Source organism: Labrus mixtus, chromosome 12 (genome assembly GCF_963584025.1).
Source record: "Labrus mixtus chromosome 12, fLabMix1.1, whole genome shotgun sequence".
Taxonomy (NCBI): domain Eukaryota; kingdom Metazoa; phylum Chordata; class Actinopteri; order Labriformes; family Labridae; genus Labrus; species Labrus mixtus.
The window spans coordinates 9194409-9207850 of record NC_083623.1 but is presented as its reverse complement, the minus strand read 5'-3'; the positions used below and the strand labels follow the sequence as shown (position 1 = coordinate 9207850).

The 13442-nt window shown below is 38.6% G+C and overlaps 1 protein-coding gene across 5 annotated transcripts in view; it reads right to left on the bottom strand.

The window, feature by feature from the left end:
• Window positions 1-7749: 7749 nt before the first annotated feature.
• The window catches only part of gphnb (gephyrin b), a 103032-nt gene continuing 97339 nt past the window's right edge, over window positions 7750-13442 (bottom strand). For 2 of the 5 annotated variants that reach the window (XM_061051827.1, XM_061051828.1), the window contains 7 exons: window positions 12579-12700; window positions 12294-12381; window positions 11214-11287; window positions 10943-11007; window positions 10686-10789; window positions 9260-9356; window positions 7750-8338 (listed from right to left, as the gene is read on the bottom strand). In XM_061051827.1, the coding sequence (XP_060907810.1) occupies window positions 8205-8338; window positions 9260-9356; window positions 10686-10789; window positions 10943-11007; window positions 11214-11287; window positions 12294-12381; window positions 12579-12700 (684 nt within the window). In that variant the 3' untranslated portion in view covers window positions 7750-8204. Of the gene's footprint in view, window positions 8339-9259; window positions 9357-10685; window positions 10790-10939; window positions 11008-11213; window positions 11288-12293; window positions 12382-12578; window positions 12711-13442 lie in introns of all 5 variants that reach the window. The other 3 variants (XM_061051824.1, XM_061051825.1, XM_061051826.1) reach the window with 3 other exon arrangements.

Here is a 13442-nt window from a genome sequence, read left to right as displayed (position 1 = left end):
ACATTAATACTACCTCTATATGACCTACAAAAGCAAACAGACCCACATCGTGAAGATTGATTTTTTTCTATAGTTATTTTAAAGCCTGATACTGCTGCTGAGGGATGGGTGTCAGATGATGCGTTTAACAGCACACTGCCCAAACAGCATGTAGAGTACAAATGAGCAAAGACATAAGAGGTACAACTTTGCCCACAGGGGGCACCATGATCAACATAAACTGAAAGGTTCCTCGCATGAGCTTTAACATGGTAACTAAAAACTCATTTTATTTGACTAAAAGAAACCTAAGTGAAGCTGAATGCTGTCCCTTATTTCATCAAGTACCCTATAATGATGCAGGGCGGATGCTGAAAACCTGTGTAGTCCTCTCTTTTTCCAGTCAGACAACTGGTCATTAATCAGTGAAAGAATCACTAGAGAATCAGCAAAATCCACAGTGACATTGTTCTGACCAGGATTTTATCAATTCCCATTGCCACTGATACACATTAACAATGCCTTTACACAACACATGATTCATTGCTAAGATTCATTGCCGCTGATTTCTAAAATCAATGTTATTAAAATGTTATTAGCTTGTGTTTTCTTTCAAGGCTGAGCTGCTTCCCTCCCGTGGATCAATAAAGTCCAATCTTAATCTTCTTTCTGACCATTTATAACTCTGTCAAGATCACCCCAGTAACTTGATGCTTTGTTGAACTCTAATTTAGTTGACACATTTTCTCAACATGTCTTTATTCTTTAATAGATACTAATCCATTTCACAAACTTAAAAACTTTTTGTTTGATCTTGAATGTACAAATATTAACATTAAAAATAATTTAGAACCTAGAATTTCTCTTTTGGCTAACTTTCTGTTGATCAGGGTTAATCTATGATCCTTTGTCCTCTCATTTATCACCCTGCTAATCTAACGCCTAACATGGAAAGCTCTCTAACCTTGGTCATCTGAAATCCCTTCACTTCAGCCTCATCCAGCCCTTTGCTTGACACACCTGTCCCCAGTTGCCCCAGACTCAAGAACAGATCAACCAAATATCCATCTGTTACCTCTTCGTACAGACACTTAAATCAATTTGTTGCAAATTTGAATGCAATCTGTGACACTGATCTACTACTACTGTCTGTGCCACTTTTGTGACAGGAAAAGATTACCATGTATTTTGAGAGTGTCTGCCTGCATTAACCTGGATCGGCAAACTTGGTAGTAGGAGGATGTTTGCTTGAAGTTGTTTTATCGTTTCGATTTTTTTTTTTAAAAGGGAAAAGGCTTACTCTTTAATAATAACAGATGTACATTTGCAAAAAACTAATTTATTGAATGTTGTATATGAAGGCAAAAAAGCCAGATACACTGAATGTGTTGCAAAACACAAGCATGTCTTGATCTTTCACATACTGTTCAAATGCCATGCTGTGGCTTAGGCAGCACGCTCTGCTTCGGCATTAACAAACTGCAGGCTGGTGTGATGTGGACACCAATACCTAAATCATATTAAAAATGCCTCTTCTCCCCAAAACACTGTTAACGAGAACTCCACTAAATACACTGTTGTTAATCACGTGGAGTCAACTTGTTTTTCCTCTCCTGAACAGCGGTTTAAAAGGGAATACCATAAAGAGATGAAGAATAACTGGTTGAGTGTTATGTTAGTCATCATGTTGGCAAAAAGCCTTTTACTCAATCATTTTGACTGTATTTATTTGAGATAATTTAAACTGAAAAAAATAATGCAATATAATGTTAAATGCCAGGGGTTCTTCTTCTTCTTCTTCTAACTGAGCTGCTGCTAACATGAAGCTTGCTTCTTGGTAAATTATCATTTATTTACAATTCATGATTTTTTTACAGTTTTTAAACACCAAGGGAAGTAAGTGGATTGTGTTGTTGTAAAAACCAGGGCCAACAAATAAGAACAAACTAAACAAAAACAATGGGAGAAATCATATCGCATCCATAGAGTTGTTTAATTGTAAAAATATGCTTTGCACTGGTAAAGGAGGGGTTATTATTGGTACCAGTCATTAGTCAAGTCTATGGATTTGGATGAGGGAAAATAAGTTTCTCAACATGTTAATAAACATATTTCCTGGAAGCAGAAATGTGAAAACATCACTTACAAGTTCATTTTCTTAAACCTTAAAGTACATAAAGGGTAAACATGACGTCGTCACTAAAGGCCACCTTTAAGGCTCGTGTCAGTTATACACACATGTCACATTGTACCTCCTGGCAGCCCTCCCCCACTTCTACCTACTTCCCACAGCTAATTACGTCTGGCAGGTCTATCCCTTCCCGGCTCATGGTCCAAGCCCCAAAACCCCTCCCCTGCTGGCGTATTTAGCTCCGTTTAGAGTGGCGGTGTACGGCGGACAAACAGGAGAGACTGCCAGCGGGCCATCTGTTCCTGTGGGCTTAATTAAGCCTGGGATCTCATGCCTACTCTATAGCTAAGTGGCAACTACAGCACTGGGATGGATGCTGGGAGGAGACAGGAGGAACTGTGTAGAAGAAAGAGAATGAATGGAAATACACACACCCTTCCAGATTTAAGCATATGAAGAATTGGGAAGAGTATGTTGTGAAAGATTTTAAGGGTACCCCAGGGTTACCAAGAAGGGGGCATATTTCTGTGAAATTTAACAACTGATGAGGCAGTGACATCAGGCTGTATTAGTTGACTAACTAAGCAGGATGAAGTAACAATCAAAATACAATATACTTTCAAAGTAGGTCACTTAAGAGTCTGGCATAAGGGATATGTCAACTAATGTCTACTACATCTACATTTAGAAGTAATGTGCGGTTCAAACATCTCCAGTACTACCGGTATTATTCGCTGTAGAAGGTCATGGGATATGGTTGAAAGTGGGTGGACTTCAAAATACTTCTCTTAATAAAGAGTACTCAAACTTCAACTATTTACAGTATAGCATTGTAATATACTGGCATTTTTCACTACAGCCAATCTCAAATGAACACTATTAACAAATACTGCTACGGTTATGCAGGCCTCCTTAATTGGGGCAGCTTCTCACAATCTCTACTGTAGGTCCATTACCAGAGATTTCCTAACATTAGCCCACTAAACAGAATATTGACATAAATCTGACATGTATGACAAAGGAACAATAACAGAAAATCTCCCCTGTCGATGGAAATCAGGAAGCACACATCAAGCAGAGTATAACCAGATTTGTGGCTATAATTAGCGACACATCTAGGAGGGTGAAGATGGAAGATATTCTCGCACATAAGTCACAGCTCTGTGATTTAACAACAGCCACTGGTAAGGTCAAGCTAAGGTTGACACATTGAACAGATCAGAGTCAAAACAACCGAGTCTTATTGTGTAGAAATAACTGTCTATTTTTGAGCAACTTGACAAAAGAGGGACAGTGTAGCACATTCAAGCCCAGTAGACTTAAGAGTGACGTTCAGAAAACACAGTGGTTGTAATTATACTGCGATATACTTAACTCGTATTGACGTAACAATAGCGAAGAACTTAGCTCAGTAGCCTGGCACCGCTAACAGCGTAGCTTAACGGTAGTTGTCCCGTAACAAACTGCGCGTACTTACCACTTCAAAGATAGCAAGCTGCGTCGGTTCTTTGTTGCGAAGCGGATATTCCTTTCGTAATCCCACACTCTCAAATGTGCGTTTCAGTCGAAATGTGGGTGAAGCTTTATCTGCCTCCGCGTCTTCACGGGACTGCGTTCAGCCGCTACAGCGAGTTTGGGTCCAGGCACAAGTCGGGACACTTGTGGCCATTGCTCTGAGACTGGCTGGCTGCGCCCGGTGTTTTCAGTCGTCTCCCCTGGCAACAGGATGGCTCTACAGCGCCCCCTTTCTGACAGACAGGTAGTAGCAACCACAACTCCCAAATCACAGCCTCAAAGATTAAGCTTCAGTTTGCATCGATAGTAGGCTATGTGAGAGAAGTTAGCCTGTTTGAATTTTTTTTTTTTTTTATGGAGCCTTTTATAAAAATCTGGCCAGGGACAACAGATGAAAATTAGCCTTTTGGTTAACTCTGGCATATTTACCGAAATGTTTATTAATATGCAATGTCCCTGTAAAAAAAAAAAAAAAAAAAAAAATCAGTGGTGTAGTGGTGCCTGAAGAAATGGGTATACTCTACATTTTCCTCAACATTTATTTTTTAAGTGGCCCGTCCAGCAGAGGATAGACAACCTCTTTTATAAGATTCCTATGGCATATTTGGTTTACCTAAAAATTGGGCCTTTTGATTTTGCACATTGACACCCATCTTCTGTCGCTTGGCTTAAGGGAGTATGGATTGCTATGAAATTAACATAAGTGGCAGAAGAGGAGGCGATTTTATAATAACAGCTCCTCAGCTGAACTAGTTATTCTGAACTTATTCTTAAGCAGTGTTGGGGGTTAACACGTTACAAGGCAATCCAATTGTGTACTCAGATTACATTACATTTATAGTAACAAGTTACATGACTTGGTTTTGTAATTGAAGTAATAAGTTATGTTGTAATATTTACAGATAAGCAATCTTACTTTAAAACGTATTTCCTGTAATAAAGGAGAGAAAATCCCTGATGTAATGCACTGAATCCTATGGTTGTGTCATTGCACATGTGTAGCTCAGGCTGAGCAATCACAGAGGATTAAGAAGTGATTATACCCTAGGGTGACTGAAAAATAAGTGAGTATACTCCATATACCTACGTATACCCTGCACTACACCACTGGCTATAAAGTAATGTAAAGGTGCCCCATATAAAAGTCCTGCAATCAAAATGTACTGAAAGTATAACTCCAAAATCATTAGCAATTCAAATATAGGCCTACTTAAGCACTTAAAGCAAACATTTTCATGATTCAAAATAGTCTACAATAATTATTGATGCATTAATGTGTAAACTTGAACATCGCAAGTGGTAAAGATGTGTGTTTTTTAAATTTTATATCCGTTTTTTTTTTTTTAATTCTTGTTCAGAAGTTTTCCTTTAGAAAAAGCATCAATAGGCTACAACAATTTAATAAACTTACTGCAATTTTTTCCACATAAGTAAAAGCACAGCACAATAACAAATAGGCCTTTACCCGAAGAACAGGAATGTAAAGAGGCTAATACAGTAAAATGAGGAATAAAGGCTACTTATTTAAATCGCTGGCTAACAGTGCATGATATACTGTTTTCTAAATGTTGACTCCTCCTCCTACAGTCCAACCCTTCAGGTTGTAAATAATATGATGTAATATTTTTTCTATATATTAAAAAAATATATATATATACAAGTGTGACTTTTAAATATTTCCCAATTACTTCCTCATGTGTAGCCACATTGATGTGGGGCCATTCTGATGTATGCAGACTTTACAATATCAATATTCATCCTGGCAACATGTTTAACACTAAGGGCCTGAAGAAGTACAAAAATATATATTTGAATGGGAAAAAGAATGGAGTATCTCAGATACAATTCCGGGTAAATATTGTGTTCCCCTGTCAGCGTATCCTCTAATAAATAAACATGCACTCAATGCACTTTAGGGTATGAAGAATGTTCTGTTATACTCTGCAATCATCTTCGTACTGATCCTCTTACGTTCCACACATTTTATTCACAGAGATGAATTCAACTTAGTTCTTGTCACAGCTCTATTAATCATCTCCAACTAATGGGATCTTCTGTCATTTCACCTCACAGAGCAGAACAGAAACTGTCTAATCTCATGCAGCCTCAGAAATATCTACACCAAAGCCTGAAGCGGCCCTTTTTTTTCTCCTGTATTTCTATTAAGTTAATCCTTTCTGACACCTCTGTGCTTAACCTCTTTTCCTCATTAGGCTCTCTGCTGGCAGTTCCGGATTCTTCAATACTTACCTTCCTAGAAAGAGACGGTTAAAAACCCTCTTTGCTCCGCAGTGATTCACCCCAACGCTGCGGTTTCCTTTTTGTTTCTCTAAGGAGTAGCAGTGGAAGAAGTAATCAGGTACTGCTTTATCAGCAAATACACTTGTCAAAATTGTATTTCCTTGTTATAGCTCATTTAAAGGAAGCAGGATGCAAGTACTTTAAATGTGGTTTTGTACAGAGGTTGTAAACCTATGACTTGAATCCCCTCCGAGTGTGTCCCAAGATAGATCTGAGGGGGTCAGATGATTAATTGGAGAGGAAAGACAGCGAGTCCTTTACCCACACAACCTCATAAATACTTGTTCACAGCCTCTTATACCACACACGGCTCCATGATGGCAGGCACAGCATATTCATTCTTACACATTCGCACCAGACAGACACGGGGAACTTGGGTTAACAGCGTGAAAATGGTTGCAGTTTAATTAGGTTGATACACAAAAATACCTTCATAAGATCTGAAGAAAGATTCAGGTTTGTGTTGAAAAGTATGCTAGTGACCTCTGAGATGAAAGTGTGTTTTATGTACTCCTATACTGACCTTAAAAAAAAAGAAAAGAGGACCAATAGGACTGGAATCCTACGAGTCTCCCTAGTGACAGTCTTTTGTTCTTTAGATGAGTTCATGATCCCTGAGTGCTGTAAATTATGAATTGTCCCTTTATACTCTGTGACACTTGCCTTGTCTCTTATACTGTCACTACGGCCACTAGAGGTCACTGCTTACAAACAAACTGCACTGCAGGTCAAATAAGCTGTGGTACAAATGATGTTTAGGGTCAGGGGACACACATATTGCTTTTTATTGTATCGGGTCACAAGCTTTTATCCAGTGACATCATCTTTCAATCAGAGCCAAACATGAACATAATCACATTATACTAAAACATACAGTATTCACACTGAGGACTGTTTCCACCTCCACTCTTTGCTCATAAAAGTCTAACTCCGTGGTTTGAGGCAGTTAAGACGACGACTCATTCATTCCCACTTCATGCACTCTGCTAACCTTCAGGCTACTAGCTAGCAAACTTTAGCACCAAAGAAGAACATCACTGTTTTTTTTTTCTTTAGATATATTTTATTAAAAAAGGAAACCCAACAAGAACTTTTTTTTTTACATAATGATCAAGGATTTTTATTATCTTAGTCTCTTTCATCAGTTTCATATCATTACAGAAAATGTTTATAGTACAGCGTTGTTCAATGTCTCCTCATTGCTTAATAATTTCCTTAGGAGTGCTGGTCACATATATCTGTACAATATGGTTCTCGTTTTTTTTCTGTACATTTTTTGTGAAGTTGGTTAAAAAGGCTGTCAGCACTTAAATAAGCTGTTTCTTTTCTTTCTTTTTTGAATTTCTTAAATAGTTGTTCAAATAAAAGATTATTTTTCCCAGGTTGAGCTCGCCCCTGGGGGAGTTCGGGGCGGAGTTTTACACCCGGTCACCGTGAGTATAAGGAAGCTTCAGGGTCTGGGCAGACTGGGGTGTTCCCCCTCCCACCCACCCCCTCCCTCCCTCCCTCCACCACCACCACCACCACCACCTCCCCATCCCAACACCAGCTCTCCCCCCTGCCCAGGCATTTGGCACTGCGCACATAAACAAGACTCACAAGATAAACAACAAGCAAAGCTCTTTGTGAAGCCATTATGATGCATACTAATGAGAGAAAAACAGAAGTGTCACCTTGATGGGCGCTCGAAAGAGGAAGTGGTCTCGATGTGCCCCCTCTTCCTCTTAGCTGAGCACCATGGGGAATCTGGAGTCTTCCTCAATGTTTTCTTCATTTTTCAAAAAACTGATTATTTTTTTCCACTAAAGATGAGAAAATAATAATTTTCTTTTTTTTTTTTGTCCTGGCAGGCACCTACAGCTGTCTATTAAAATGCTACTGCTATAGATAAGGTCTAGCATTGAACACACAAAGCAATTGCAATGAAAGGAACAGAGTTGCCTTAATATAATAATGATAATAAGAAGAATAATGATAATAATAATAAGAATAATCATAATAATATATTACAGAATAAATCTCTTTTTATAATTAGATTTTTTCATTAAAAGTTATATTTTCTTTGTTTGAAATACTATAATCTTTTTAAATTAATTCTTTCATATGTATCTAGGTTGTGATCAAGATGTTGACTATACCTCAACGTTATCCAAATCAATAAAAACTAGCTGTGCCGTTGCATATTACAGAATAGTCAATGATATGTGGACATGCACCGTGAACCACCCATTCCAACCCTCGCTATATGACGCCGACGCTCCGTCCCTCCGTGGTGACATCATAGCCGGCCGATGACCATGACGTCGACCACCTCGCCCTTGTGCAGCTCCACGTATTGCTCTGTTTTGGGAGGTAGCATCAGGAGCCCGTTAGCACTGCGCATGCTCATCAGCCTGCTGCTCACCTGGTTCCCTGCAGCAGAGAGGAGGGGGCCACGCAGGGGACAAAATACTTCAGACTCAGAATCTTAACTAGGATGGAGACTGGGAAATGGCATTGTGTTTCATTCCATCAAAATTAAACAACATGAAAGTTTTGATCAATTCTATGAGTTAGCACTTAAAAAAATACACCACTTATTCTCTGGAATACATTTTGGGGCAGATGTTTATATGAGGTAAATCAGGGCGTAAATCAATGTGTACATTTTGAGATTTGTCACTGTAACAACTATATGTATTTAAAATAGATTTTGTTCCTTTTGATTCCTTTCTTGACGGGGAGTGATAAATTGACAACTGATGTTTCTCAATGGATGATCACTTTTAAAACAGCTCTTTAAACATTTTTATTTACTGCTGCCTTACCGTAAGTTCAATCACTTCTTAGCTACATATACTTAATTCTTTTAATTTGATTGCTTTTTTACTTTTTAAGTGATCTTGTATTTGAATAAACGTTGTATTTGAATTCCTTCTTTTTACTCTTTCACTTGGTTCTTTTAATTTAACCGTTATTTATACATATTTTTTGCCTAATGTCATCTTTCTTTCTTTGTTTTGGATATTTTAATGTCTTATTTCTGCACAATATAATATCTCTTTTAACGCCTTTAATGTTCCTACTGTTTAGTTTTGTACTATACAAAGCACTTTGAATTTTTGTATGTATCAATAGTGCTTTATCAATAAACTTTCCTTGCTCTTTAAGTTAATCAATAGATCATACTTATTTCTGATTATTATTTTTTTCCTCTTTTTAACCAAGATATCACTTGAGATGAATTTAATCTCCTTTAAAAGGGAGTTCTTTTCAAGACAAATACATGATGTCATATCTGTGTCATACACAATCCATCATAGTACAGTTTGGTCGAGGCTTTGATTTTGGTACCTGTGCTCTGTGCCCACGGCAGAGGCTCCTGGTGATGCCATGTCAGAATGCAGCGGTGGTATTCAGGGCGAGGGTCCAATTTCACATCACATGACAACTTTGGAAAAAAAAGAAACATAAAATGTACATTTTAATGATATATGTAAACCGGTCATCTCTACCACTGTATACGTCTGTTCCTCCAACACCAGGCATCTACCTGTACGACTTAAAGATAGCTTCTGGTGTAAATCCGATCACCTTTTCTGGACTTTAGTCTGGTAAAGCTTTTGACTCATGACCTCAATGAAAGCCACGAGAGAGGTTGTTCTTTACACTTCCTATCTGACTTGTGAAGTTCTGCCAGAAATCCCTCCAAAGCTCGGGCTCTGTCCCATTTCATGTTTGTTCAGCATTAGCCTCGAGGATTGATTTTTCCGCCAGAACGAGAGAAGTCCTGGATGACAAATTTCCGTCTAACACAGCAGCACAATAAAGCTGATTTAATAATACAGCTACAAAAAAATAAATAACTAAATGGCAAATGGATCCTCACCAAATGTGACTCACTAGGCGGAAAGATGCGCATTCTGCCAAATTCTTTTGTACATTTCTAAACTTTACACATTTCCTAATAGGCAACATAAAAGCAGCGGAAACTCTTCCGACTTATTGGCAGCTGTGGAGGATTTTCCAGAACATTATCTGACCTGGGTCTGAAGCCATCTGCTGAGGGAAATTATCTGGCTACATCTGTGTCCTCGGCCCATCAGTCCCACCGCTAAGTGGCAGTAATGCATTCAGGTTGATTTTCTAACTGCTTTATAACAGCAAATGATGTAGCAGAGATCCCTGGATAGCACCCTTGATGGCAGGGGACCAGACCTCTCACTCCATGCTGCTAGTTTGGGGACACGAGCTGGGGCTGTTCACTGTGCTTGATATTACGTTTCTTTTTTAAAAAATGTTTCTCTATGATTATGAATATTCATGAGCAGGGAGCAGGCCTGCAGGTCAGTGTGGGCCGTGATTGGTTCCTCTGCCAAGTGGAGAGCAAAACATGCTGGTCATACATATGTATCAGGCGGATGATGAAAATAGTGTTAAATCGAGGGCTAAGATGTAATGGACTGCAATGATACACCCTGAAACTTAAACGCAAACATGATTGTAAGATTCACGTTTTATATTTTCCCTCTGCTGTACTTTGTTGCATCTGTGCTCAAATAGTCACAGACATGAACTTTTGACCTTTCTGAGATAAAAACTGGCATCTTTTTTTCACCGAGAGAGACAAAAACCTGCGTAATTTCACAAAGACTATGACAGCTTATTGTGCGAAAAAACCCAAAAACAACACTTTTGTAACCACCCACAGACTATGAACTTTGAGTGTCTTGCCCACTGAGTCAGGTGACCCCCACCCACCCACCACCATGCATCCTACCCTCGCTTTAATGATGGTGGGCCTAGGGTCCAAAATGCCCTGCATCTTCCTCAAGGCAGGGATGACAAAAAGATTACAGGTGACAACAGCGGACACGGGGTTTCCTAGGACAGAAGGGAGGACAGAGCGAGGAGAGAGATAGAAGAGAAAAGAGAGCAAGAGAGAGAGAGAGAGAGTGAGAGAGAGAGAAATATATGAGTAACATCTCTTCAGGAACAGCGGAGTGAATCACTCTTACTCTCAACTTCACACACTACCTGGGAGGGCAAAGATTAGTTTGCGAGCACCGTCCATGTCCAAGGTGGCAAATGTTGTTGGGAGACTGTAAAGAGAAACAGCAATTAAAACTAATCCTCTACAAAGTCCTCAGTGTTTTTACTGTTAGTCACTTTAAATTCTCCATCTTATTTTATTGTATTTGCCTTCAATGTACATCTACTATCTCAACTGATAACCTTGTTAACTTAAAACTCCTTCTATTTCAAACTCTGGTTGTAAAAAAATGTCATGAGAATACATTTCCCTTACCCTGGTTTCATGAATACACGACCAAAATGGATCTGAGCATGGAGATCAATATCCAGCACCTGTTTTAGGTAGTCCTAAAAAAGACACACACACACAAAAGACAAATAATTAAGACACACATTTAACCAACTGAAAAACCAAAACTGTCAAAAAAACAACAACTTTAAAGGGTCATCACAAAACTGGACCCTTACCATATGGCGATGTTTGAGAATGTTTTTTTTTAACTTGTGTGGATACTAAAAATGAACAGAAACATCTAAATGAAAGCTCCTGTGAGGAACTTTCAGTTTGTGTCTTTTATATCCATTATCTCTTTGCTCATCTTGTCTTATACATGTACATTTGAACAAAAAATCTCCACCTGCTTTTTTTGATCGTACAATCTATCACTCACTGTGAATCTTTGCCGTGGAGAATGAAAACAAAGGCTGTTTTCTTAGCATGCTGCTAAACTCTTCACCTGACATGTTTGGCAGTGGTTTCAGGCAGTAATAATAGAAATATAGAAATAATAAAGCTTGACGCTGATTGTACTGTTTGCTTCTGTAGGTCTTTAAGGAACACCAGTATTCATTTCAGTCCATTTCATAAACAGCTAAAAACTCATCAAAACAATTTGTGATCCAATATTTTTGATTGTCTACAATTCTACTATTCATTTAGCAGACGCTTTTATCCAAAACGATGTACATCAGAGAGTAATTATTACACAAGCAAGGATCTACAGCGGAGAGGAAACAAAGTCAGTAAGTGTAAACGGACAGCTTTAAGTCTGATCGGACACACAGGGGCTGACATGTAATGCACATGGGCACAACATCGTCAGCTGTTCTAGAGAGTTTGAATCAATCCTAAAATCATCATTAACAAAAAAAAAACATCCCTTTCTTCATCCTTATTGTATCATTAATAATATAAAAATACAAGTTTCAGAAAATTCAGCACCTAAAAGCAAGACTTTATGTGCCTCTTAATTTCTTCTAAAAGAAAGGCTGTCATTGCTCTTTTCCACCACTAGGTGTCAGTAAAACACAATGCCACGATTGGACATGTGCTCTCTTTGCCCTGCCGTCATACCTTCTCTCCCATAGACACTCCTCCTGAGGTGATGATGACATCAGCACGGCTGATGCCTTCATTCAGAGCGTTGAGAAGGTCATCGGGGCTGCAGGGCACAGACAAACACACACACACACACACACACACACACACACACACACACACAGACGCATGTTAATTGAGCATCCCACAGGAGAGGAAGTAATGGTGGGGAAAAGAAAATGAAGAGCTTTTTTTGGGCTACGGTAAATCAGGATTATGTGCATCACTTTATTGTATGGGAGAATAAACATGAGGACGTACTTGTCTCCCACGATGCCCAGGTTGATGGTGGGGTAGCCGTGTTCCTGGATAGTAGCCAGCAGGGTGGAGCGATTGCTGTCCCTGATCTTCCCAGGATGGAGGTCGTCTTCCGGATTCAGCAGCTGTAACGACAAATCAGGCAAAAACACAGATACTCCCTTTATACCTTCAATGACTATTGTTCTTTTAAGTAGATGTACATTAAATAAAAAACAGACCTGGACATATCATTGTAAGGTAATTGTATATTATATTATTCTTTAAATATTTATAGCATCTCTTTGTCTTGCTTAGTTGGGACAAAACAATTCAGCCTGATGTGGTAAAGGTGAGACACTTGTATTTGTCATATTTTCTATATTTAGCTCTTTTCTTGGTACTAAGTGCACTGGTTGGGAAGAAAAGGCCAATTAAACAATAATATCACCTATAAGTGTTGATTCACTGGTTTGAGTGCCAATGTATTTGTCAAACCATTAACCAAGTCTTGTTTGGAGTTTTGGACTTGTAAAACTTGTGAGGGTGACTTGTAAATTTCATTAAGCAACTAAACGAGGGATCTTTTCATTGAAAAAAAAAAAGCAAAAATAGATGATAAATTATAAAGATCATCATCTGTTTCTACATGAATTATTTACAGGCCAGACGAGCGACTTTCATCAAGTGTAGTGTGCGATAGTTTTCATTCAAAATTAAAGGAAAACCTCGCGCACGCAGTCTTCTATTTTCATTCCTCCATTTTTTTCCATCCTTACTTTTAGAAAGAGAACTACAAATCTAAATGTTGAGTTTCTTTGAAGGGGAGACTGAAGGATGAAGATGTGTCATGAAGCACTGCAATCATTAAAGGAAGAGAAAACACCA